General features: G+C 38.5%; 1 protein-coding gene across 3 annotated transcripts in view; it reads left to right on the top strand.

Moving 5' to 3' along the window:
- Window positions 1-26,682, top strand: part of lpp (LIM domain containing preferred translocation partner in lipoma) — a 143,454-nt gene that overhangs the window by 38,548 nt on the left and 78,224 nt on the right. For all 3 annotated transcript variants that reach the window (XM_086162386.1, XM_086162387.1, XM_086162388.1), the window contains one exon: window positions 20,001-20,200. In XM_086162386.1, coding sequence (XP_086018512.1) covers window positions 20,001-20,200 — 200 coding nt within the window. The remainder of the gene's footprint in view (window positions 1-20,000; window positions 20,201-26,682) is intronic.

A 26,682-nucleotide genomic window follows, 5' to 3' on the forward strand; every position in this document is an offset into this window, starting at 1 on the left:
TTGTCTTTCATTAAGGTTCAGCATATTTGTCGACTGTGTGGGGAATCCTGACAACTCAGAGAGAGCCCACAGGGAAAGCATTTGAACTCCATGCAGAAGGACCCAGTTGGAATCACACCAGGAAACTTGTTGCTGTGAGCTGGAAATGCAAAGCACTTAACCATATTGCCACCAGTTCCATCATGTTTTATTCCTGTTAGATTAATTTAAAACATCTCTGGAATGTAAGAACCAATAGCTGAGTACAAACAGTTCAGAATTTGAAAAGTTTCACTGATTTTAACATGTGAAAAAGGAAGCTCATACAAAATTCAACTCTCAAAAAATTTACAGTATGTGCATCACAATGCTTTACATTAACCCCTGGGGGTTGTGCAGTGCTTTCTGTCACTTCAGTACATAATATCTAATTGTTGGTCTGTCAAGATCTTTAGTTTATATGTGCTGTATGCATTTTTCAAAAGCATGCATGGCAGTTATTTCTTTGTGGTTTCTTTGTCATTGTTTTGTAAAAAAATTGCCATGGAAACGATACAGTTCATTTTTTTTAGAAGCAACGAGTGTCAGGGTCAACAATGGCGCTAAGATTTTTTCAGAGCTGTGTGAATGTTTCAAGGTCTCTGCTAATTTCTTTACTGTATTTCTGTTGGCTCTCACCTCTTAGTCATCTGTTGTCGAATTAGAATTATGGAAACCAGGTGATTTTTTTCTCAGCAGTTGTTAACTGCTTGTCTACCTGGTGATCACCTATAAAAAAATACTACTGTAATATGCTGCAAGTTTACTTAAAAAACAAATCCCTTCAAGGCAAGACTCTTTTGGCTTTTTATGAAAGACACATATTTGAATTGGTTAACTTCTGTAGTGAATTTCATATTTCTGAAATTGGTGAAAGTAAACAGTAAAGTATGCTATTTGTAAAAGGATATGAAAAAAACATTAATCATTGGATATCATTTTTTTTGCTTATTAAGTAACCATGGGCTAGAAAATGGAACTGAACAACAAAGAAAAACTTTTAGTTATTGTGCTAAACAGGACAGAATACATCTTGCAAATCTCATTGTAATAGTCTTACTATCTATACGTTTCACATTTTCTGTTTCAATATTGAGAAACCAGAGAAGCACAAAAACACACATATCAATGCAGTGCACACAAAGGATCCTTCAAAAGTGACATACAGCAATGACATGTTAAAAAAAGTGCAATAAGTTATATTGCCCTGAATGAGTGAGTGAATGGTTGTTTGTCTATATTTGTGGCCCTGCTATTGACTGGCAACCAGTCCAGGGTGTACCCCATCTCTCGCCCAATAACAGCTGGGATAGGCTCCAGCATCCCCCGCGACCCTGAGTGCAGGATAAGTGGCAGAAGATGGATGGATGGAATTTAATCTCCACATATAACCAGTGTACTTTAAGTAATAGTTGCTTCTTTTAGCTAAATACCACTCTTGGATTTTGATGCTTACATTTTCCTCTATGCTTTTCTACCTGAAAATCCAGCATGGATGCATCTGTCGGTAAAACCACTTTATAGGGGACTCGTAGAAAACGGTGGAACATGGACCTAAAACTTGTCTCCTTTAAGTTCAATGACTTTCAGTACTCATTTATTTAAATAATATGACCGTATTTTGCAGACCATAAGGTGCACCGCATTATAAGATACACTGTCAACAAACAGGCTATTTTAAGTCATAAGACGCACCGCGTTATAAGGCGCATGATAAAACATTTGGTACACAAGCATGTTCTTTAACAGGTGCCATTTTTGGGCGTCCCCATACACACAAATGTACAGTAATATGTTGAAGCACAGTATGTACAGGTATTACAAAAAGTGGCGGAGGTAAGCATACTACGCACTGTTCTCTGATTGGTTAATGTTGCCAGCGATAGCGGACACCTGAAGTTAGAATGAAGTTAGAACAACATTGTATTCCAGCACAACATAAATAGTTATCTAACGTTGTCTGACGTTGCAACCTATATTCAACCAAGGACTGGCTTTAATACAGCGTCCCTGTGTCAGATGGGAATGGTTTAACAATCTATCAAGCAGAGGAGCTTCGTTGCTTACTAAAGTCGCCCTAAAACATTTTGATAGATTTTTGGAGATTACAGTCCAATAAAACCAACAGAACCACACAATCTGTAAATCGTAGAGACCCAATTCGGAGGTCACCATACTGGATCCCCTCAACACTCTGGCTGTGCCTAGAAATTTTGTCCATGAAAGTTATGAACACAATTGGTCACAAAGGACAGCACTGGAGTTCAACCCTCACTGGAAATAAGTCCGACTTACAACAAGCAATACGAACCATGCTCTGGCACTGGTCATACAAGAATGTCAGGGTTCAGTACCCCATACTCCCGGAACACCCGCCACAGTATCTCCCGTGGAGCATGGCGAATGCCTTCTCCAGGTCTACAAAACCCATGCGCCCTTAAGGACTCTGCAGAGGATGTAGAGTTGGTCCACTGTTCCATGGCCTGGGCTAAAAACCACATGACCCTTGCTGGATCTGAGGTTTAGTGACCCTTCGGACCCTCCTCTCCAGCACCCCTGAGTAGACTTTTCATGGGAGGTTAAGGAGTGTGATCCCCCTGTTGTTGGAACACCAGCCCAGTCTGTCAATCCAGTGGCACTGCCCCTGCCTTCCACACGATGCTTCAGAGGTGTGTCAGCCAGGACAGCCCCACAAGATCCAGAGCCTTAAGGAACTCAGGGTAGATCTCATCTAGTTATGGGGCTCTACCCTGAGGAGCTTTCTGACTACCTTGGCAAATTCAGCCCAGTAAACAAGATAGTCCACCTCAGAGTCCCCTGACTTTTGCGGGCTTCCTCGCTGGAAGTTGTGCGTCATTAGGATTGAGGAGACCTTGGAAGTATCCCTTCCACCGATCCACACTGTACACAGTGTTAATAACGTACTGTTCCCCCTTCCCCTGGATGGCAGAACAGAATCTCCTAGGCGCCTTTCCGAAGGAAAATCATTTTTCGTGGCCTCAACAAACTTTTCAAACACCTGAGTTTTTGCCTCGCCAACCACCACAACTGCAGTGCCGCTTGGCTTGCCGGTATCTGTCAGTTGTCTCTGGACCCCAACAGGGCAGAAACGCTTGGTAGGAGTCCTTCTTCAGCTTGACAGCATCCCTCACTGCTGGGGTCCGCCAATGAGTTTGGGGGTTACCATCTCAACAGGCTCTGACCACCTTACAGCCACAACTCTGGTCTGCCGCCTCAACAACGGAGTATGGAACTTGGCCTGTTTGGACTCAATGTCCCCCGCCTCCCCCGGGATGTGGTTGACACTATGTCGGAGATGGTAGTTAAAACTCCTTTTCACTGGGGATTCTGCCAGACATTCCCAATAGACACTGCATTTGGGTGTGCCACGTCTGACTGGCATCCTCCCCCAGCATTGGAGCCAGCTCATCACCAGGTGGTCACCACCCCCCTCTTCATCCTAGTGTTCTGCACATGCAGCCTCAAGTCCAATGATACGAAAGTCGATCATTGAACCGCGGCATAAGGTGTGCTGGTGCTAAGTGCACATGTGCACCTGAACATTTGAACGTAGTGTTTGGTATGAACAGTACGTCCAGTAGCAGAACACAGCTTGGGTTCAGATAGGGGGGACTGTTTGGAAAGTTACCCTGGGAGGTGTTACCCTTATTATCGAAGAAAAGAAATAAACAAAACAAAATGGAACCTGCTCGTTTCAAGTTTTGAAAAGGTTTTCATATTTGCTATGTTTATCTGCCTTCTTGCACACATTGTGCTGGAGCTGAGAGGTATGTAGAATGCTGCAGAGCACAATTTAGAATGCTGGCCATGTCAGCTTTAATCTTTGTCAGTGAATCAAAGCTCTGTGGTATCTGGCAGGACCCACCCACATCAATCAATTCAGCAGAAAATTATATGAGGTTGGTCTTGCTTATGATACAGCAGTTACAAGCATAGTTTACTTTTTACTGTTCTGAAGACAAAAATTTAGCAATGTGTTGACATAGTACGGGGAAAAGTGTAGATTATACTTCATGGTAGAGGATAGAGTGCGTGTAACTAGAGCACAGGGTAGTAAACCCCTCAACTGTGATCTTCCTTGTGAAAAGTGAATAGTAGAAAACGAGTAATTAAGGTTTAGGATGGAAAGATTAGATTAAGACAAGCCCTAGGGTGATTAAGAGGCTGATATAGATACCCGTACTTGGATTTTTAGCCGGTCCTATGAGCAGCCTTGGATTGGTTTGGAAGCAGCAAAAACAGATAAACAGCAATAGACATGAGTCAATTAAGCCAAAGCCTTCCAAAAACAACAAGTTTAACATGGCTTTTCAATTAATCTCCTTTGGGTGTCACCAAGGGTCATAATGCGGCAGAGTGAGCAGTGTGGAGAAAAAGATTAAATAAGGAATCCAAACAACTGGGCAAGTGGACTAAGGCCCAAGAATTAATTCAGTCCTGTCCATACTGGACAGATGCTCTCAGTCAAGCAGAATTTCAGGACTTTGTTTTTTTCTGTTGGGCAAATCTACTGGGGTGATGTAGGATGGGTGTCACTGCCTTGCCACCTAAGCTGCCCCCCAGTTATCTAATTATATCTAATTCCTAATTATGAAATTAAGGGTGATGGCATTTTAAATGGTGAAACTCAACATTCACATGGACTCCAATGTAGCCCCTCCAGCAGCAGGTTAGTAACACACCAGTCCCCTGCAGCTCCAGCTAGCTGTCTCCTTTGTTGTCTGCTGCTGGTCACAGTAGCTTTCTGTGCATCCTTAGTTTCCTGCTTAATGTGCAGTTAGGTTTGCCTATCTCCATTTGTAGGCAGCAGCTGCAGATGATTAATGACAGGGTGTTTTTGTTGTTGTCTGTATTATTTTTGTGACAACTGATTCTTGATTGCGTAGAGGTACAATTAAATCCACATGAATTCCTGGAAGATTCCTCGTTTGATTCTGCCAGGGAGCTTTTTTGTATGGAGTTTGCATGTTCTCCTGTATCTGCGTGGATTTCCTCCAAGTTCTCTGTTTTCTGCCCATAATCCAGAAACATGCAGTAGATAAACTGAAGACTCAAAATTGCCCAGACATGTGAATGACAGCGTGGATTGTTGTATGGCTCTATATGTAGTTCTGTGACAGACTGAAGACCGGTCCAGGCTGTACTCCGCAGCCCAATCTATGAATACTTATTTAGATTCAGAGTTTGGCAAATATCTAATTGTATTTCTTAATAATGTCTCTGGATGAATGGTGCTGGTCAGCATTATTACGATTTAGTCTTCAGCATTCACTAGTATTTTTGCTTATGAGATGAATGTATAATCTAAAAACATTAAAGGGTGTTTTTCACAGGAAACTTTTTAGTCCTTGTCGGTCTGGTGGTGTTAATCACAAGGGTGTACCATACGGTTTAAATTTAACATACTTACTTTTGAAAATTCTGCTATATATCGTCTTATATCCAGATATCCAGACCGTGAACTAGATGATCCAAATGACACTCTCTGATCCTCATAGTCTTTCCAATTGCAGTCCTCCAACTGACTGAACCTTACAGTGATAAGTGAGAGTAGCCACTAGAGTTTTGTGTCTTAAAGAGAGAATGAGGAAGACCTGGCACGGAGTGACATGATGAAGTTATAGGCCTAAAGCTGCTCATTGTTATGTATCCGTGGTCTTTCAGTCAAGTGCTCAAAAATACAGAGGGTGATAGAAATAGCATTCTGGCTGCCAACACATTCTGGTCTCTTTCTATTCCCAAGAAAAGGGTGCATCACTTAAGTAATACCCTGGCCGTTTGTCAGACTCTTTTATCGGACCAGGCCCAAACTGGAATGATATGGATACAAATGCAATGCAAAGTCTCTGTCTGCTGCTATTTCTCAAGTGTTAACTCATGTATTTAAAGAAGCCCAGATGAAATTTTCATCAGCTTACACTCAATTCATACCTTTATATCCTTGCTAGGCAACAGGGATTCTCTAGCAAAGTCATCTGTTTTCTGTAAACAAAGTATTATCGATGATTTGATTCAATGTGGCTTTGCCAGTGAGTGAGCTGGGGAAGGGATTATGTCCCCAAGCCAAAACCCGATACAAGTTTGAATAAGGGGATAGATGTGCAGTGCTCATTGTAGCAATGGAGGATAAACTGTTCAACACAGAAATAGCCGCTCAATACCTGGGACATGAAAAGGTTTTCAAAATTAAGACTCCTTTAAATGGAAAATGTCTTCATTAACTCTTCGCCTATAACAAATAAACTGAACTTCAATGAAAGGTTATAAAACTTTACTTGACGTCTGTGTTTACTGATGACCCACGAAGAGCATTTTCTGGAAAAAAACTGTGCTGTTTTAATGTACCAAAGGATTTATGTGTCTTGAATGAGTCCGAGTGGAAAGGTGTCACTACAACAGCATGTAGCTGTGAAGAAATCCAGAATTCTTCTAATCCACTGCTCTCACAGTATAGGGATTATATCGCTGACTTTTTTTTCTGTTCACAGCTTGCTTTGCATTCATCTCTCCTCAGTTTGGTTTCAACCTCTGTTGTTGTTCAGCTATTCTGAATAACAACAGGAGTTGTTAATTTTGACGTTATTGAATATTGCATCTGGTCTGCTAGCACAAGAACAAATGCTTTTACAACTACCCTTACTTGGGTTATTGTCTATCTTCAAACAGTTTGCAACAAATAAACAGTAAACCACTCAAGTAAATGTGAAACTAGATCTATATTCTTAGGTAAAAGTATCATATGTAAGCATTGGCCAATAATTGGCAAATCATCAGAAAACTTGTACCATTATTAAACTTTTGAAAACCTATTTGGGACTATCTCTAACTCTTGCAGCCCGAATGCATCTTAAGTCCAACATGCCTGCCTACATGTTTGCTACCATTTTGCCAGCATTCTCAATTGCCACTATCCTCAATCCTTCATTATCTTACTCTTGAATGGGGGTTTGCTGAATATCCTTTCTCACTGGGCATGAGGCAAGGTAAGCCCTGAGCATTTGCCACTCGATCACATATTACATTTTTACATACAACTGATCATTCACATGGATTTGGGACACAATTGTCCTCAATTTACAGTGCCAACTGTGACTGCATGTACCATAGCATTTCATAGCATCACAATAGAAATAGTGCAAACCGTTTTTGTACGCGTTATACTAATGTACTAAAGCTCCTCGAAAAAGTTTGATTTTTAAAGAGGGAATAGTCGTCCTCCCCCCATGGCCGAAAGACCCTGCCTTTACCTCCGTTGCAAAATTTATGAGCACCTTTAATTTCACCAGCACCACTTCAAACTGAAATACTTTACTTTGCGCATTCACTATTGTGGAAACATGAATTCAGCATGGTTAGAAGGGTAACGCTGTCTGGAATTTAGGCAGTGTGTGCTACTTTGTAGCATTCAAGAGCATTTTTAGAAGCAAATTAAAAGCCACTGTATTTAAAAATAGTTTGTTTTGTGTTCATTTTATTTTGTAGTAAAGTACATAGACATAGTTGATTATATAGAATCAGGTACAGACCCATCTTAGATTTGAGTCTTAATATCAAGTGCTTGTTTCAGAAATAAAAGAAGGCAATTAGCACATCAAGGTTAAAATTGACACAAGACACATTTTCACATCCTCCCATGCAGGTAGCTAAAAGAGGAGAAAAGTTATCCTTTTGACTGGTAAGCTTTTCATTTGCCTTGATAAGAAGTCCTAGGATGATGTCTGTCAAACGAGGCCCATTATTGATGGCTATAAAGCTATTTTTCTGCTCAAGGCCAAACTTTAACTCCTCTCATTGTTGCTCCCCCCTAGATAAGTTCTTCTTTGTTGACTTTGCTGTAATCCGCTTCTAAAACCATTGCGCTTTTTAGCTATCTATGTGAGATTGGCATGGAAAGCTAAAGAAAAGCATTGACTAATGACCCTATTTGTCATAGTTCAATTTGAATTTGTGGCTGTTGTGGCTTTTTGTCAAGGACCAGCAGTCCTCCTCAACACTTTTCTGTTATGGCACCTAAAGGGGGAGATGACACAAAGTCTCTCCTCACTTTAAAGGAACAGAGGTACATTTTATAATTCTGCAAGTGGAAGTACCAAATAAAGAAATTATCTGCAGAGTAGAATATGCTTACAAGCCGGAAAAGTCTTCTGTCTGTTATTGCCTTGATTATTCAAGTAGTTTCCTTTAGAAAATGTGATAAAACAATATCAAAATAGTTATTATCTATTACCAGAGGCTTTAAGTATTGCATTCAAATGTCAAATGTCTTGATCCATATGTTGTAAAAGAAGTGAGTAATTTTTACCACTGCCCTCAGTCACTCAGTCAGTCACTATGAAATTACATTTTGGTGATATTTATCAGGGTTTTCAAAAGATATCCCTATGAACAGTTGAAGTTGGAAAAATGAAAAGACTGTATAAGCACTGCAAATACATTAAAAGACGGGAAATATAGAAGACGATCTGTATCAATTAGGGAGAGGGTAAAAGACAGAAACAATATAAGAGAAGGGGCAACTAAATCATATAATAGTATAAATAACAGGAAAACAAAAATACCTATTACTGTGAGCCTCTATACACAGTTGTAAGGAAATTTTATTTACCATGTCGGATCGTAAATGTTTCACAGTAGAATATGGTAAGAATAAATCGATTGAAAATACAGCACAAAAATGCAGTTACATTGATGTAGAATATAACTATTGTACGCTACGCTACATTAATAACTTTCAGTGCTTTCCATTGTGGGTGGTTTATTGGGAGTAGTGCTAGATGTGTAGCTAGACAGCAAGTAAAAAGAAAGTCCTTCAACATCTCTCCAAACTTTTTTGGCAATGGCATAGAGGGCTCTAAAAATGTCTGCAGCTATTGGAGCATGGCATGGGAGAAATTTGCCATCATTGACAACTGCTCAGTTATCTTCCTCTTGTCTCTAGTATATCCTGAATTGTCTTTAAGCAAGCTCCCTTGACAAAAGTCCAAGGAATCTTGTGTCAGTTCTCTTCACTATGTCAACCTAATCAGTATTGAGGCTGACCGAAAACAGAGTGGTCATATCACGTCTGTATACAGGTGGAAACGCTTTGAGAGAAGACTGCAAATTTGAGCAAGGAAACAAACAGAGCCTGAACCTATTCCATGTTGGGCTTCTGTTCAGCAGGCTGTACACACAGACCCAGTGGCTTGAATACTGTGGATGTTTGGTAAGGTTGTCAAAAATCCGGGTTACGCTGATCAACCCCTGAATGCTCTAATTTGGATGCTCAAAAGTGTAGACTGGATGTCTGTAAGAAAAAGAAACACTCATGAAAGTAATCCTCACAATGCGCACAGGCTTCCCCGGATGGAACAAAGGTTGCTGGGTGGAGGAAGATGATGGCATTGTTCACCCATTTGCTATGTTGTTACGGAAACCGCAGGGAGTTTATCAGTGGACACCAGGGGTTGAAGATAGATAAGAAGCAACTTCTCAAGTTCTTCATAAGTTTCTCTTGTTAGTGCAACTGGCTTTTAGCATTCAGGGATATCAATGAGATTTGTGGTCTGGGTGAATGGACCACACTGGAGATTTTCCATAACTGTATCGCTTTGGTGTTACTGAGTTTCAGCACCCAATCAACACTGTAAACCATATGAACCAGGCTAAGAGGGTTACCAGACAAGGTTGTAAATATGACAATAACAGAATCAAGGTAAATACCATGACATTGGTGTCTGCACTGCTTGGAGCTTAGAACAATCTTTATAAAATATAAAAAGAAAAACAAACACAAATACCTAAAACCTAATACCTAAAAAAATGAAAAAACCCAGAACACAAACAGGAAACAGAACAGGATAAAGGCAAAACTAAAAACCCTACTTTTGTAATGCTACATTAAAAGACAACATATGTAAGCCAAGGAGCTGGTAGGTAGACTAGTGACCAGTGGTACTTCCGACAATTGACAGCACAACTACATCAGGATAACCTCAGACGATCAGCAAAAGGAAAAAAAAAACAGCGTTTCCCAGCAGAAATGCTTATGGCAAGGTGAATTTTGGCTTATATTGGTGTATGGTTACTGTATCCCTGCAATATATTATAGACTATGATACTGCCTTATTTGATTACTCCTCATCTTACATGTGAACATGTGTGAGCTTTGGCTGAACCAGTTTCTTCTTTCCCTCATGAATTTAGTCTGCACATTTAATTTGCACATTTTGTCTATGTTTTAATATATTGTGTCTTTTCAATCATATTTATAATATTTCTGCTATTTTTTTCTTTTCCGTAATATGCTGCTCACATTCCTTATATTAGAAGAGGCCAGGACTGCCCATGGTGATTTAAACTACCAAGTTGCATTTTATTTGAAAGCTTCACATTTTCTTTAGTTGTTAGTGTTTTGATGAGAATTCCTGTCACGATGCCATAATATTTTATTAATTATATTTATCTATGCTATGTACAACATACCTGAGCATTATGACATGGAATCAAGAGAAGATAGCTCATTTTATTTATTACTTTTTGCTTTATCCTATAAAAATGAGAAGTAAGAAATACTAATGTTGCCTTTATTTATTGTTGATATATGTGTATAATTCTAAAGACTGCAATCCACCACAAAGGTATGTGGAATATGGTTATGGTTGTGCTCTGATATATTTACAGCTGTCAGTCAGTGCCCTCCTGAGACTCGGATAAGATAAGCTCCAGAGACATTGAATCTTACCACTCGCAGTATCAAGGATCACATACTCCAGTCATGCAAGCCATCCAATTCTATTTGATACATCCCAAGCCAATACAAGCTGTCAACTAGCATTAAAGTCAAATTCACATATTTACAGGAAAGTTATTTTGCTGTCATTAGGGAGCATAGGCCAAAAACTCAAGTGAAATGCTCAACAGCTGTTGAAAGACTCATGCAAATTTGGATTGGGAAGTTTTGAGGTGTTTCTTTCATAACATCTATCATCCTGTGGAATAAGTGACATTTTTTTTCCTCTGGAAATCCCACACAATAGCATGACTTATCCGTAGATATTTTGCCACCTTTCAACCTTTATCTATTTTTATGTTTGAATGTTATTACATGTTCATTATAAGAACAAAAAACACTTCATACACAACAATTACCAAAAAGTACACGTGCATTCACATGCACGCAGGGAAGTGCTGAAACCATCCTTGTTATTTTAACACATTTTCATGGAAAAAAAACATCCACACAGATAAACACACAGGATTCAGATTTATTTGCGATAACTGTTTTAAGTAGAAGCCTACAGATTCGAACAAACTGGAAGTGCTCTCTCAATTTATCATTTTATTTGTGGCCAATAACCGATCAGCAGAGGCCTGTACACTGTGAAGTCAGACAGTCGATGATTCAAACAAGTGAAGAAGCTGCAGCAATAAGACTATCGGTGCTTGCATGAAAATTAGATAATGAATAGACACGATATCTCTGCTGTGTAAAGAGATAATAAGTAGGCAGCAAAAAACAAAAGAATTTGATCATCATTCAATTATTCTCATAAAAAAAAAAAAACTCTTAAGTTCTGTCTTGAACACCCAGAATTTGGGTGCTTCCAGGGTAGACTATACTTACACTTATCATTTGCACTTTTTTCCTCGTTCTTTATGTGTGATAAACAAACATATCCAAGAATTTGTATGAAGAACAGAAAATATATTTCTCGATTGTGTCAAACATCACATTTGATAATGAATTTCAAGTCCAAATGTGGCAGTTTGATGGAACTTACTACGTGAATCTTTCTTATTTTCATCAATGTTAGAGGAGTAAAACTAATAAAATTAGGAAACGGGAAATGTGTATTAGATGGAATATAATTCGGATCATAAATATGAAAATCTTTTGACAAAATGTCTATCTTGAAAAAATATTTTTTGAATTGCATTTGCATTTTATATGACGTCACAATTACGGGGTAGCAGTCACAGCTCTGAATCTCATTTGTAATGGTTATCAGCCGATTTTAGTCTTCACAATAGCTAATGGGAAAAACAAATCTATATTTTCCATGTTTATCACTTGATTAACCTTCATATTATTCCTTTATTTAATTATAGGAGGCTTTGAACAGAATATTTAATCTTTCGTCACACAAATACTGTAGAGTGGAAATTATTTTGCCTTCAACAAATGGAGCTTCCCTCGAGTGAACAAGGTAGATATGACTTAAGTGTCACTAACAGCACTGGATGTCCAAAACATGTTTCTGAGAGCAATTATAAATAATATTTGCTATTTTTCTAATGATAGCAGATAAAAATGTACAGCGCTGCACCCCTTAATGCATATTTAACTATCTGAAAATGATTATCAACTTGCCACCATTGCTTACATAACAATTATTGAGAGATAAACATACATAATCTATGTTGTGTACGTTGGATTGTTTGTATTAAACTAATCGAGCAGTTGTTGAGCGTTGGAGCTGTTGAGCGCTACAGCACCAGATCCAACAAGCTCTCCTTTGCTTCCCTGTGGTACACTTGCCAACCATCCTCTTTTGTCAAGCTGAAATCAGCCTCCCTTCACAGGGTGACACCTACTGTCTTAGAGTAGATGTAATGAGTCGTGATTGAGACCCTCTTTTTTACTTAGCTTCTTCACACTTGGCAATTATTGCCTTCTGGCTTTCCTCACTCTTGTTGTCATAGCTGGTTTTCGTTAAGTTGGGGGTAATGGTGCAAGGATTGAGTTACAGCATGTGACTTTTAGACAGGAGTGTTGAGACAGAATGGGTACTTGGTTGTATTGGAATTGAAAGGGCTGTCACAATATCAAGGCTTTGCTTTTTGTCCTCCCTATATTTCTCTCAGAAAATGTGTAAAACCCCAGGGGTCATCAAAAATAGTGAATAACTAAATCCCAAGATGAAATTAATCCCTGGCTGATATCTGATTGAAATGCAAACCTCATATAGTTCATTCTCACCATTGGTCTGAAATAGATGTCCACTTGGCGATGAATTGTATTTCACCTAAACAATAATGAAAAACCAACCTAGCTACTTGGTCCTGACTTAATTTATTTTGACACAGATTTGGAAGGATAACATAAAAAAACATTTCACCCTAGCAAAAGACAAAGTGCTTGTCAAATTTTCTGGATGTTTGCACTTTAATTTTCCTAAAACAGCTATGATAGCAGGTTTATGATTACTGCAATAAATATTGATATTAATTGTCACTCTTTACTAATAGATAATGATAAGCTGTACTCAATGTAGTCAGCCAGAGTTGCCTGGTCTGGACAGTAACTGCTCGTAGCCAGCTGCAAGTAGTCTAACCAATGATCATCAGTCATGGTGGAATGGTATTTGGATTAAATAATCTTAATTTGAGAAATGGCTGACTCCTTCATCTTCCTCCTTCTCAGTTCCATTTGAGCAGGAAGTCAGTAGTTTAGCTTTCATAAACAATTTGAAAGCCTGTCAACATTTCCCAGCTTCGGAATAGCAATGATAGATTGACAGATCAGACAGATGCACTTCAATTATGACATGGTGAAAATAAATGTCCTCTCACAATCCACACAGAAGTGGTAACTTTTTGGTTGAATTGGACAGCTAACAAGGTCACTAAGCTTGCTTAGAGTTTTGCAGCGGTGAGTGTGTTTGACCGCAAATGCAGGTTGGACTCACATGTAAACTTTTTTTTTTTCCTTCTTTGGAATGGGACATGATCTACCCAAACAGCCTTTGAACTCTACTGCTGTTGATCTAGTACATTGGTACTACATTTGCTATTTACTGTACATTAGCTTAACGCAAGACTATGTTAAGTGACTCCTTTTTTCCTTTTTATCGGACTTAGCAAAACCTAATTCTAAACTATGGCTTCACATTGTTTTACTTTTTTAATCTGAAACCAACATATTTTATTGGTATAGGACCAGTTTACTGAACTGTATTTTATATATTAATATTATCTCACTTTTACTTTAAAGAGAAAAAACAAAACAATTTTTTTAACCATGGATTTTCTTTAGTTTATAGTGTACTGCTGGAAGTGGACAGATAATTCCAACAAAGTGTTATGTTCTCTCTGTTACTGAAGCTCATTTCCTTCCCATCTTGAGTAGTTATCAAATTATAGAAATGATGCCTGCACAATTATTAACTATATGGCTTGAAATGATTAATACAAATTGAATTCACATGTAGAGGCCATTTATTTATAATCTATTGTTTCTGAAGTGGTATATTGACCTTGACTCGGAGCATTGTTCTGTGCAGTGGTTACAATTCAGAACATGGTGTTTGATTTGCTCAGTATTCTGATGCTCACACTGGTATTACACTTTAGGTATTAAAATTTCACCATTTGAAAGCAGTCCAGAGCATCTTTTTCCTTTTATTGATATGTCAACATGTAGCATGGTGTCAGTTTCCTTTCACTTTCAAACATTAACCTCTTTCTCTTCAAAACTTTTTATGATCCAAAGTGATCAAAATTAACCTTTTGCTCTCCCCTGTTTCTAAACAGCTAAATGGAGAGAGCAAGCTCTTGTTTGTGTAATGTCACATTGACCTGCTTAGCGATTCAACAGGCCCTCCAAAGCATAGCAGGTCACATGCTCTGAGGGCTTGGTGGCAACCTCTTGCAGATAGGAACCTTTAATTTTTAAAGCATTTTCGTCCGCATGGCTGATCCTCCGCACATTGCGTCACAAACCATAAGTGCTAATCCCCTTACCATCCCTCTATGCGGCATGAAAAATACGCCATCCAAAGTGTATCTCTGTCCTCATCTCTGCAGAATGTTTTTAAATTGATGTTTTGATTGGTGCTCAGTGAACCAAGAGCTGTGTAGCTATAACTGAACTCTCATAAGACAAAGACAGTGTATGAAAAGGTTGGCCCATAGACCTTTGTTTGATTTCTCTGTGAATATTAAGATACAATATGCGCAACCTACACTGTTAAGGACAGCACAAGTCATCTTTTGAGCATGTGTGAAAGAGTTTCTGAAAACATTTCAAAAAAACCTTTCACCTTTTTTTCACTTTTTGTTTCCGTTATGGCATCACATCTGATCTTAAATAAACCAAAGAAAAAATACACAAGTATACTATATATATGTGTGTGTGTGTGTGTGTGTGTGTGTGTGTGTGTTGAACACAGTCATTCCTGATCATATCACACTTTGCCTTGGTTATAAATGTGGAACATCCCTCTCAGTCTGCACCCTGACCAAACTCAGACTACTTGTCAAAGAACTACAGCAGTATCTGTTCTCTTACATGCAACTTAACTGTTTTTATTGTTACAGTTCACAAGTATAACGTATAGACACTAGTGTAGCATTTTTCTAGCAACTTGAACACTTGTCAAATCTTTTTGTCTGTCTAGTGTGTGTCCAACTTGTAAATTTGGTCTCAAAGCCACAAAGAATGCTTTCTAGAAAGCATGTCATGCCTTGCAGAATATCACTGAACCCTGGCAATGTATGTTAGTATTCTGTACTCTCTGTGGTCCTCTTTGGTAGCTTTTGTTTGATACTTTCCTTGGTGGATATGAAAAATTAATGCAGCAGAACACCTGCAGCAGTTCCTCAATGACAGCTTCAACAGTGAAGCCAAGCAACTGTGAGAAGACAGGCTGTCTGTCATTGCCCATAAAGAAAACTGTTAGTTTCACAGCTCAATGCAACATCTTGTACCTGCCTGAGAAAAACATTTGACTTCAGCTTCATGTCTTCAATAAGGAAGCAGCCATATTTTATAGTTATATCTTGTGACCTATGTAGGAAGCCTTGTTAATAGCTGTATGGTATTTTTGTGTATGTGTGTCTTGGCATGATAAACAGTTCACTTTTCCTGTTTTCTGTTACGCTCACTCTTTGTGTGTGCGTGTGTGTGTGTGTGTGTGCACTTGCTTGTATGTGTGTGTGTTTGAGTTCCTTGCATGCATGCATGCACGTGTGTGTGCATTATCACAGCACACATCCCGGCTGAAATGCATAATTTACCTTAATAAGTGACAAGAGGATGATGAAGACTCAGCATATAGCTGGAAATGCAAATAAATGGATTAAGAATCCCATCATTAGACCTCCCTACACTTCATGAGTGCTCTGGAGAATTCAGACAAATCTATCATCAGAATCACTATCAGAATCATAATCAGAATTGCTTTTATTGCCAAGAAATTTTACAACTGCAAGGAATATGCTTTGGTTAACTGTGTTAAAGAGACAACATTTGACAGGCGTTAAATAAATTAAGAGTGAAATCAGGGTGATTGTAGTTGGTGGTGCATAGTGGCAAGTTGTGCAAAGCAATGCAAAGTCGTGCAATAGAGGGGTTGGGACAGTATCAATGGAAGTTAGGGTTAGGACAGGCTGCCGATTGGAAGAAACTGTTTTTCTGGTGGGTAGTGTTGGACCTGATGGACTGCGGCCTCCTGCCAGAGGAAGGAGCTATGGAGGAGGTCAAAGGAGAGAGAAATGTGTCTTGGTCAGAAATGTTTACAGGATGCTTTTTTCCTCTTTTCCTTTTGTCTATTCCCCTGAGGGGAATAGACAAAAGGCTTCAGGATCGAGTCTCTGTTTGTAGATGATGCGGTCCTGTTGGCTTCATCAGGCCATGATCTCCAGTTCTCACAGGTGTAGTTCACAGCTGAGTGTGAAGAGGCCAGGATGAGGATAAGCACCTCCAAATCTGAGATCATGGGGCTCAACCAGAAACGGGTGGAATGCCCACTCTGGGTAGGGGGCCTGCCCCAAGTCAAGGACTTCATGTATTTTGGGGTCTTGTTCATGAGTGAGGGAAAACTGGAGTGGGAGATCAACAGGCGCATCATTGCGGCGTCTGTTGTGATGCGGAATCTGTACCAGTCTCTCGTGGTGAAGAGGGAGATGAGCCAAAAGGCGAAGCTCTTAATTTATTGGTTTATCTCCATTCCCACTCTCACCTATAATCACGAGCTGTTGGTAGTGACCAAAAGAACGAAATTACGGATGCAAGCGGCTGAAATGAGTTTCCTCTGCAGGGTGGCTGGACTCTCCCTAAGAGATTGGTGATATGTCCATCTAGAAGGAGCTCAGAATAGAGCCACTGCTTCTCCTCCACATAAATAGGAGTGAGATGAGGGGGCTTCGGCATCTGGTCAGGATGCTTCTTTGACGCTCCCCTGGGGAGGTACTCCCAGGCATGTCCCTCTTGGAGGAGACCACGGAGAAAACCCAGGACATGCTGGAGAGACTATGTCTCCATGCTGGCCTCGGAACACCTTGGGGTTCCCCCCAGAGTAGCTGGACCTTGTGGCGGGGGAAAGGGAGGTCTGGTCTTGACTGTTCCTGCTGCTGCCCCCAGACCTGACTCGGGATTAGCGGGAGAAGGTGGATCGATGGATATTTAATTTTGCATTTTGCATATGTTTTATGTCAGATACCCTTCCTGATACATCCCTGCTGCATTTGTCGGGGCTTGGGGCTGGTACAAGGACACTGACTTGTGTTCCACTGAGTTTGTATTAAAGAAGAGTAAAGAAAAGGAAAAGGAAAATAAAGGATTTTGTGCTCTCAACTCTTTCTTTTCCTTTGGCTTTTCCCTTCAGGGTTCACATCAACAGATCAACCTCCTCCATCTAACCCTATTCTTTGGATTCTCTTCTCTCACATCAACTAAGACCATGACCTCTTTCACTCCATCCATAAATCTTCACATCAACTAAGATCATGCCCTCTTTGATTCCATCCATTAATCATCCCTTTGGTGTTCCTCTATGTCTCCTGTATGGCAATTTCAATCCCGGCATCCTTCTACCAATATACTCAATACCACTCTCTATACCCCATCCCCTCTATTGCCTGCACCAACATGCCCATTGAAGTCTACACCAATTATCTCTCTCTCATCTCTTGGGATGTTCTGCATCACTTCATCTAGCTCATTCCAGAACTTCTCCTTCTCCTCAATCTCACATCCCACCTGCAGGGATGTGAGATCTCGGGGAGTCTCCTGGACACACAGTATATCTACTCTCCTTCTCTGCATCATGTTGACCAACTCAATACCTTTTCCTGTCATAGTCCCAATATTCAAAGTCCCTACTCTCAAACCCGGATTCTTACCTTTCCTCTTCTCTCTCTGCTTCTGAACACAACTTACTCCTCTCCGTCTTTGAACTACATTAGCCCAGTTTCTATTGGTTCCCTGTAGGTCATCGGTACCACTGCCGGTCGTTGCTAACCCAGGCCTTGAGCGATCCGGTACGATCTGGTATATTCGGTTTGATTTGCTTGTTTGGTTTTGGCAAAAGTTTTACGCCGGATGCCCTTCCTGACGCAACCCTCTTCATTTATCCGGGCTTGGGACCGGCAGACTATCTGCAGGCTATCATGTGATATCAAACTGTGGATTATTTGCCATAATTCAAAAGACACCCCCTGAACTTTTCCACTTGAATGTATGCATTGAGTACTACTAAAATCATGCTTAAACCGATTCCTCTTTTCCTATTTATACCACTTTACATCTGTATTTTGTTAGCCCATGGAGCATAAGCAAAATAAAGCATTTGCATTGAAATGACAGGTGGGTGTGAGACATCAGTGAACATCTAAATCATAGCATTAAGAGCAGAAAGAATTATCAAAAGTAAGAACCACTCAGGCAGCAGGAGAAGCAGGGATTTGAGCAGATATTAAAAGATGATTTTGCGTGGGTTTTTTTTTTTTTACTCTGCTTGGGAGAATATAAAAAATATAAACCTGGTATCAGTCAGACTGAAGATAATAAACAGCAAAACATCAGAACACAGCACAACAAACAAACAGAAACATGGTAAAAAGTGTGGCATATAAATAGTTCAAATATATCAAGGGGGTTCAGAATGTGATGGAGATAATGGATGCTTATGTCCTCCGTCAGTGTTTTTTCCGATGTAATTGTATGAACGGAAGTACAGATCACAAAACTTTCATCAGCTATTTAAAGTCAAAATGCGAATGACTTATCTGTCAAAATCAGTACTGCCCATCAGGAATTATCAGCATTTTTTATTTTATTATAATGTGGAAATTAAGAACTACATCAATATTTCTCTGCAAGAATTTCAGATCGGTGTTCAGTTGTTGCAAACAGTGATTTGATGTAGTTTTTGACAATTAGTGATTGTTACACCAACATTACACCATCTTTCAATACTTTTCTGTGGAGTTGTTTTGTGCTCTTTTTGTTGTCTTTGCTTTTTGTCTCGTTCACATGTTTTATTTGTTGTTCCAGTGTCGGGATTTCAAGAGAGGATGAAAGAAAGAAAAAAAAAAGACTCAAATTTATGTTCAAAGTTATTTTTCCCTGTTATCTTTATGAATCAGCACATATTAATGGATGTCAGATTACTGCTCATATATGTAGTTTTAATAGACTGACCCAACAGCTGCCAGTCAATGGTGAATGTGCAGATAGTGCCCCATGACCTCTTAGACACAATTTTTTACATGGCTACAAGGTTAACAATGAACAACATGTGGAGGTGTATTCTGGTTTACAGATGTATGTCTATTAAGAAAGAAAGAAGACAAAGCTTGAATTAGAAGCCATCTTTCTCTTGATTTTTGCAGTTGATATAGATGATTGAGTCGTGATATAAATCTGCGAATAATGTGACATTGAGCCTCACTTGTTTATTGTCATACCTTAGCTAATTTTCAACATAGTACTCTAATAATAATCTATACATTCAATCATATATCAACACCAGACAATACATCTTCCTACTTATCTTGTGGGCTGTGTTGTATTGGCTCATTGATGTTTGTCTAACATATTTTCTCCTGAATACTGCTGTTATATTGAACTAATGTGTTGCGCAAATGATGATCGAGACACATACTTCCGGCTTTCCCTTCTCAAAATAACAAGGCAATTGATGGTATGAAGAGAAATCAAACAATTTCCTGAAAAAACATGTTTATTTGTTCAACAGAACCATGTGGAACCCAGTGAGCTGTAGTGACCAGACAGGACAAGTGGCTGCGAGGATGGAGACCACTCCGTCGTTGGGAAGTGCAAGGATCTCTATCTCCCAACAGCAAGCCCCTAAGAAGTTTGCCCCTGTGGTTGCTCCCAAACCAAAGTTTAACCCTTATAAACAGATGGGGGAGGCAGGCCAGGTTGACCCTGCAGGTAAGTGCACAGAAGACAAACAAAACTCCATAAATAACACAAAGGATCGAATGAACTCTTCTGGTGTTCTGACATTCACATGTCCAGGGATTTAGTTTATATTAGGTATATTTAGGAGGGAGAATATATCCTTACTTACCCCTCTCTGAGCCTGACTGCTTTCAGTCTATAATATATGGATATTGCTTGATATTTTCCGGTTTTTATTCCTTAAGACTTTATTTTCACCTGTATTTTGTTGATTGACAGATGAATAAATGAGCAGTGTTGATCGTGACTCCCCTGTATCTGACTGATAACAAAAAACACAAAAAAAAAACAACTAAATTTACATGTGAACATGACTTTAGCTTTTGATTCTCAAATATTACAAAAAACGTAATTGTAAAATTGGGCTTTCGTTATAATTATATGTGTACTCAACAGGTAGTGAACCGCAGGGTGCCAATTTTACATTATTTGCTTGACAAATAGAATTTACTGCATTAACTTACTTGCATTACTTGCAATTAACTTGCATTACTCACCCAAGTATTTGTCTACGGCTATATGGGGTTGAAAAGAGGGTGTTAATGTAACCACTGTACCTCATATTATGCATTTTTAATCACTATTAAATGATTATCACGCAAATATATGATCACGAAAGCTCTGAGGTTGTTTCCCTGCAACTCGACAGTCCCATCTGGGGGTGATAGTTGACAGTAACAATTTTGATGCGCTCCCTATTTCTAGTCTTCTACTTTATTTAATTTTGGTTGCTGTCACTGCAGAAAACCCTGCCTAACCGAGATAAGAGGGTGCTTGGCCCCTATATGGTGAAAGAGTTTTGATGGTTTCATGGCTTATTATGCATATTATTATGCAGAGCAGGTGTGGAGCATGTGAATCACCTGTTGCAATGGGCCCGTTAACTCTTGGTATTTTATTTTCAATGTAGCTTTTTTTGCTGGCACTCTAAGATCCTACTGGTGTTGCACAGTTAGCTCTTTCTCTCTTTTCAAAAAAAGGTCCCCAGTCACATTTGTTTGTGGGCCAATTTATCTGGAGGACATTTGTTTGCGGGACTTTTTAGCATGGGGTTAGCTTGCTGCCTCACTGATACATGAAAACCACTAAGACTGAGTCAAGGAGTGAGAACTGAAAAAGCCTCTTGGATGAGGGATGGTACGTCCTCTAGTGAAGAATTTAAGTCCAGTTGCCACAAGAAGGTTATCGAATAAAATACCAAATAAAATACCCGAGGGACTATCCATCCATCCATTCTAATCTATTGTTTATCCTACACTTGGGGATGCTGGAGCCTATCCCAGCTGTCATTTGGTGAGAGGCACGGTACACCCTGGACCAGTCAGCAGTCAATCACAGAGCTACATATAGAAAAACAAACAACCATTCACCTCTGTCATTCATACACACAAGGGCAATTTTCCCAATTTTTCCAATTAAGCTCCTGTTTCTGGACTGTGGTAGGAAATGGGACAACCAGGAGGAAACCCACAGTCATGGGGAAAAAATGCAAACTCCACACAAAAGGCTCCCTGTGGGAATCCCTCATGCTGTGAGGTAGATGTGCGAACCGTTGAGACACCGCGCCGCCCACCCAAAAGGCTAATGAACAAAAATACATACAATTTAAACTTCTTATTCAATGGCCCAGTACTGGTCCACAGTCTGGTGGTGAGGGATCGCTGGTTTACCTGACTGACTGAATACGCTGTATTTTGCTCACACATGCTATTTTGTATTACATTTACACTTCACAGTTCACATTTTATGTGAATGTCCAATGACTAAATCATTTTCACAAGAGACACTAGCAAGTAAGATGCAAGGTACATATAATCAGGTCTAAACAAACTATGTTCTATAAAAGGTATTGTATAGAACATTAGTAAATCACACATGCATTAACAACTTTAATGCTTTCTTTTGCATCAATATATTTTTTTTAATATTACATCTAAAAAAGTTTTTTTTTTACAGGCCACAAAGCTCCGCAGTTTCACTTCAAGGCTGTCGGCTCCAACAGAATTATGTTAATAACTGTGATAGGAAACACTATCTCACTTGGCTTGGAAATTTTAAACTCATACTATCATACTGACATGATTGCTAATAATCAACTAAAGTTTGGAAATGAAATTAATTGGTCACATGAAATGTAGAGAACATTGTAGTCCGATGTGGATAAGCTGAACATGATGTGGCTGAGGAGCCTGAGGCCACTCACACAGAATTAAAATTATTAGCTAGATTTTACTGTGATAAAGGCCTTATTGCGTGCCTAATTTCCAATAATCATACAGTGTAAGAACTGAAATTAGCTGTAACAGTTATGCCGATGTAACATCACCAGAGGTATATGAATAAGACTGTATTATTTACAGGTTTGTGGAACCGAATGGTGACGTTTATGTATATTAAGATTTGCATACAGTATGCATTTGAGCCCCGCAGTAACACGCTAGTGGGAAGATGAAAGTCAACTGCGGAGTAATACAAAACATTTGTTGAAAGATAATGACAGGAAGAATCCTTAGAGTCATTGGTTAGACACCTACACATTAACCGTTAGTAATTTCAAAGACAATTATCTTCAGTATTTACATTTCATGAATGTACAGTCCACAACTGTGAATAATTAAAAAAAAAAATCAGCCCTGTTGGTAACTATTGTTGCTTGTGTTCCCAAAAGCATAGACAGCATATCTGATAGCAGGATAGGTTTACAAGCAAATGAACAAGGTAGAATATCGGACAGATTCTGTTTTGTCAAATGAACATGACTGACCTCAACAGGATGTCAGAGAAAGACAAAGGGTAACAGTTCTGAAAGTCTGCTATCACCGAGACAAGCCCACTGTTATCTTAAAACACTTGTTTGAGGAGTTTTGTTGTTTAATGTGTGGACCCACGTCATATCATGTGACATGTGATCTGTTGACCCATATTCTAGATCTGAAATTAACAAATAAAAATAATGACTTACTTTTTTATTTGTTGTCTTATAAAAGGTCCTAAATTATAAAATATATATGTGTATGACCAGTAACCTACTGGTCATATGTATGCAGTTGCGTAACATGTACTCAACTCCGTAGAGAAGGCAGGGAAATGTTTCTCCTGGATTTTACTCTAATTATAAGCTTAACTTACAACATGAATATCTACTTTTATGCAATCAATGTCACAGTAGATGTGGAGAGCACTTCAACAACCATTTCTGATACAACTACTACTAATACTACTTCGACTAATTCTTATTCTTATTATAATTATTAATTGCCTTTCTGTGAATTGCCCCGAATGAGTGAGTGAGGTTGTCTGTCTATATAAATGTCCTGAGATTGACCGGTAACCAGTCCAGGGTGCACACTGCCTCTCGCCTGATGACAGCTAGGATAGGCTCCAGCATCCCCCGCAACCCTGAGTGCAGATTAGCGGCAGACGGTGGACGGATAGATGGATGACCTTTGTGTACCTCTGTAGAAACGTTACAAGGAGTCAACTATCTACATTTGAGTTGTATGTTACTGGACGCCAGTATCTTTTCTGGAAAATAAAACATTAGTTTGACAGATGTAAGTTCATTTTCAGTTGAATTTATTTTATAACAAATGTCTGCTCTGCGTGACTTAAATGGAGATTAATATGAAAATAATGGAGACAAGTCAATTTGGCACCATGCCCCACTGTCCTTTTGTCCCACAAAAGACACTTTTGGCTGGAATAAGCTGTCTGAGCCATTCTTATTATGTGGACAAAAAGGTGCAAACGGCGCAGTTACTCCTTAGTTAATACTGCCTTATGGTCTTTTAAGAAGAACTTGTTCAGATTAATATACCAGCTGGAGGAAGTGAGTGACATCTAGGTCTCAGACAGTGAGCCTTTTCCCCAAATGATTCACAACAGATCAGATTTTAGGGATTAAGTTGATCTTATATGGTACATTGGTTTTATTTCTTTATCAACACAAATTAGGACATGTATTGCAAGCCTGTACCCCATTTCTTTAAAGCTGATAATTAAAAGAAAAAAGACGGCAGTAGAATCGCTTAGCAATAGATTGATATACAAGAATAGGTAAATTATATTTTGTATCATGAATTTCATTTAATTTGAAAAGAACATAAATGTTATGAATATTTCTGTTTTTTCTTGTGCTAGCAGATCTTATCAGACTGCTTTAATATGAATATGACAAACCATTGATTTACATGTTAATAGTAGAATTAATCTAATCTTACTTATGCTTACTTATGATACTCAGATCATTTAGTAAGATTAATTTATTAGATTTTGTAGAAATATCATTTTACAGTTGAACTGCAAAATTTGACGAATAAGTGTAAAATCCAATGCAATCCTGTGCAATTGCTCTGCAACATAAACTAGCTTTGTGAAATATATCAAGATTCAGTTTGGACAACAACATTTGATGTGCCTTGTCAAAATGAAAAGAAAATCATGATTAGATAGACGCAACAGGCATAAATGGACTTCTTTTATAAAAGAGGAATCCTGCCTCACCTCATCTGAGCTTAGATTCTTAACATCTGTTATCAAGGTCAACTACATGTGATGTCAAGATTTTTCTTTCTTCCTTTAACCCAATGCTGACTTAAATAATAAGGACAGATGTCATCTTCTTAAACACACCACATATTCCACCTCACAGAGGGTTTTGATTTCAAATAAACTTTTGATCAATACTTGGACAAATAATTCATGTTTAGAAGAATATCTCAAGCTCAGTCTTTCCTGAATATCTAGTATAAGACAAGTATTTGTAGAGACCAGTATTTTAACTGCTACCCAAGGCGCATGTTGAACAAGGACCTTTAATGGAGCATATTTCTTTTTTCCATTTTTTGTTTCAAGTGACTATATTCATAATGTGAGCGGCACAGTGGTGCAGTGGTTATCATTTCCCGTACACTGGAAGTTTGATTCTGGTCTGATTCCGACAGAGGACGTTTCTGTTTGGATCTTGCGAGTTTCTTTCCCTGTCTCTGTCGCTTTCCTCTGGGTTCTCAAGTTTCCTCCCATTATCGAAAAACATGCAGTGGTGCAATTGAAGAATATGAATTGCCCAGGCATTTGAATAAGAAAGTAGCTGGCTGTACAGTATGACTCTACATGTGGCCCAGTCACTTGTAAAGTCATCCAGTGGTTGTATTCACAATAATTTTGAATAAAATATCTATAACCTTATTTTGAGGTCTGTAGGTGCCAAGCGAATTGCAAAATAGAATTGTTCTACTGTTGTATTGTATATGTATGCCAACTGAAACATAAAGATAATCATGTTTACATTAATACAGAAATTCAATCTTCAAATTATATCCTGTCTATGTTTTTTCTGATTGTATTATTTTCTTCAATTTGGTATCTGTTTATATAGTTAAAACACTTCAAGCTGCTTTTGATATCTTTATAACATTTTTCCTAAATAATGATGATAATAACAATAATAATAGCTGATGATAATCCCTTTATAAAAGTTTTATTAAACAAAAAATATTTGTATGTTTAGTCTTTACAGTTACCTGTTCAAATGCTGAAATTAATTCAAGTGTTCAGTATTAATTAATATTTTTATCGAAAAAAAAATCCATTATGTTAATGAAACTAATGATAGGTTTACCTTTATAAAACTGTAAACTAATCAAGAGTAGATAAGATATCCTCCAAAAGTATTGATGCTCACTTTCCGACAATAATTCACATTTCCGTTTGATGGTGCTTAACTGCAACATATAATTTTCTTTTGTTTTTTTTGTAGGTTAGTCAAACACAAAGTTAAAATCATCTGAGATGAGCCTTTTCTGGACAAAAGTTACATCCTGTGAAGTTAGCAAATATTCTGTAACTTTCAGTTGTTTGCTAAGAGCATTTAAAAATAAAAGTTTAACATGTGCATAAGCTGTTTTTATTCCTGTGTGATTTGCCAGAGGCAAACTGACTACTAGTTTTTATTTCAGAGTCCCTCATGGGTGTCACCATGAGAGTTTAAAGGAAATTCACCACAGACACATGCTTTGAGCTAATGCAAAGGTCGCTTTTATAAACTAGAACTCATCAAGTGCAACTGTTTTGTTTGCAGCATGTGTAAAACTCTTTAAATTTTGCGTAGTGTATTCATTGTACTGATAATATTTTACCACATTTTATGCATAAAAAGACATGCATAAAGATGCACACATAAAATGCATACAAACACTTATTTATATTGAATAGTTACTACTACTATGCTACTTTTACTGCTTTGTTAAAATTGAGACCTATCATACGTAATGCCCAGCATGTGTCTCTATATTTGACTTGTCAACATTGTTTCCAGCCCAATTTCTTTTTTTTTTTTATTGTATTCATTTGTTCTTCTGCAGTGAAACTGCTCCTTCTAATCAATGTTAATACTGAAATTTGGTCTGTAAAATATATGTCTGGGCAGTTCAGGCTCACTATCTGTATCAGCA

The sequence above is a fragment of the Fistularia commersonii genome, chromosome 16, assembly GCF_037954325.1.
Source record: "Fistularia commersonii isolate RoL2024-O1a breed Wild chromosome 16, RoL_Fcom_v1.0, whole genome shotgun sequence".
Taxonomy (NCBI): Eukaryota; Metazoa; Chordata; class Actinopteri; order Syngnathiformes; family Fistulariidae; genus Fistularia; species Fistularia commersonii.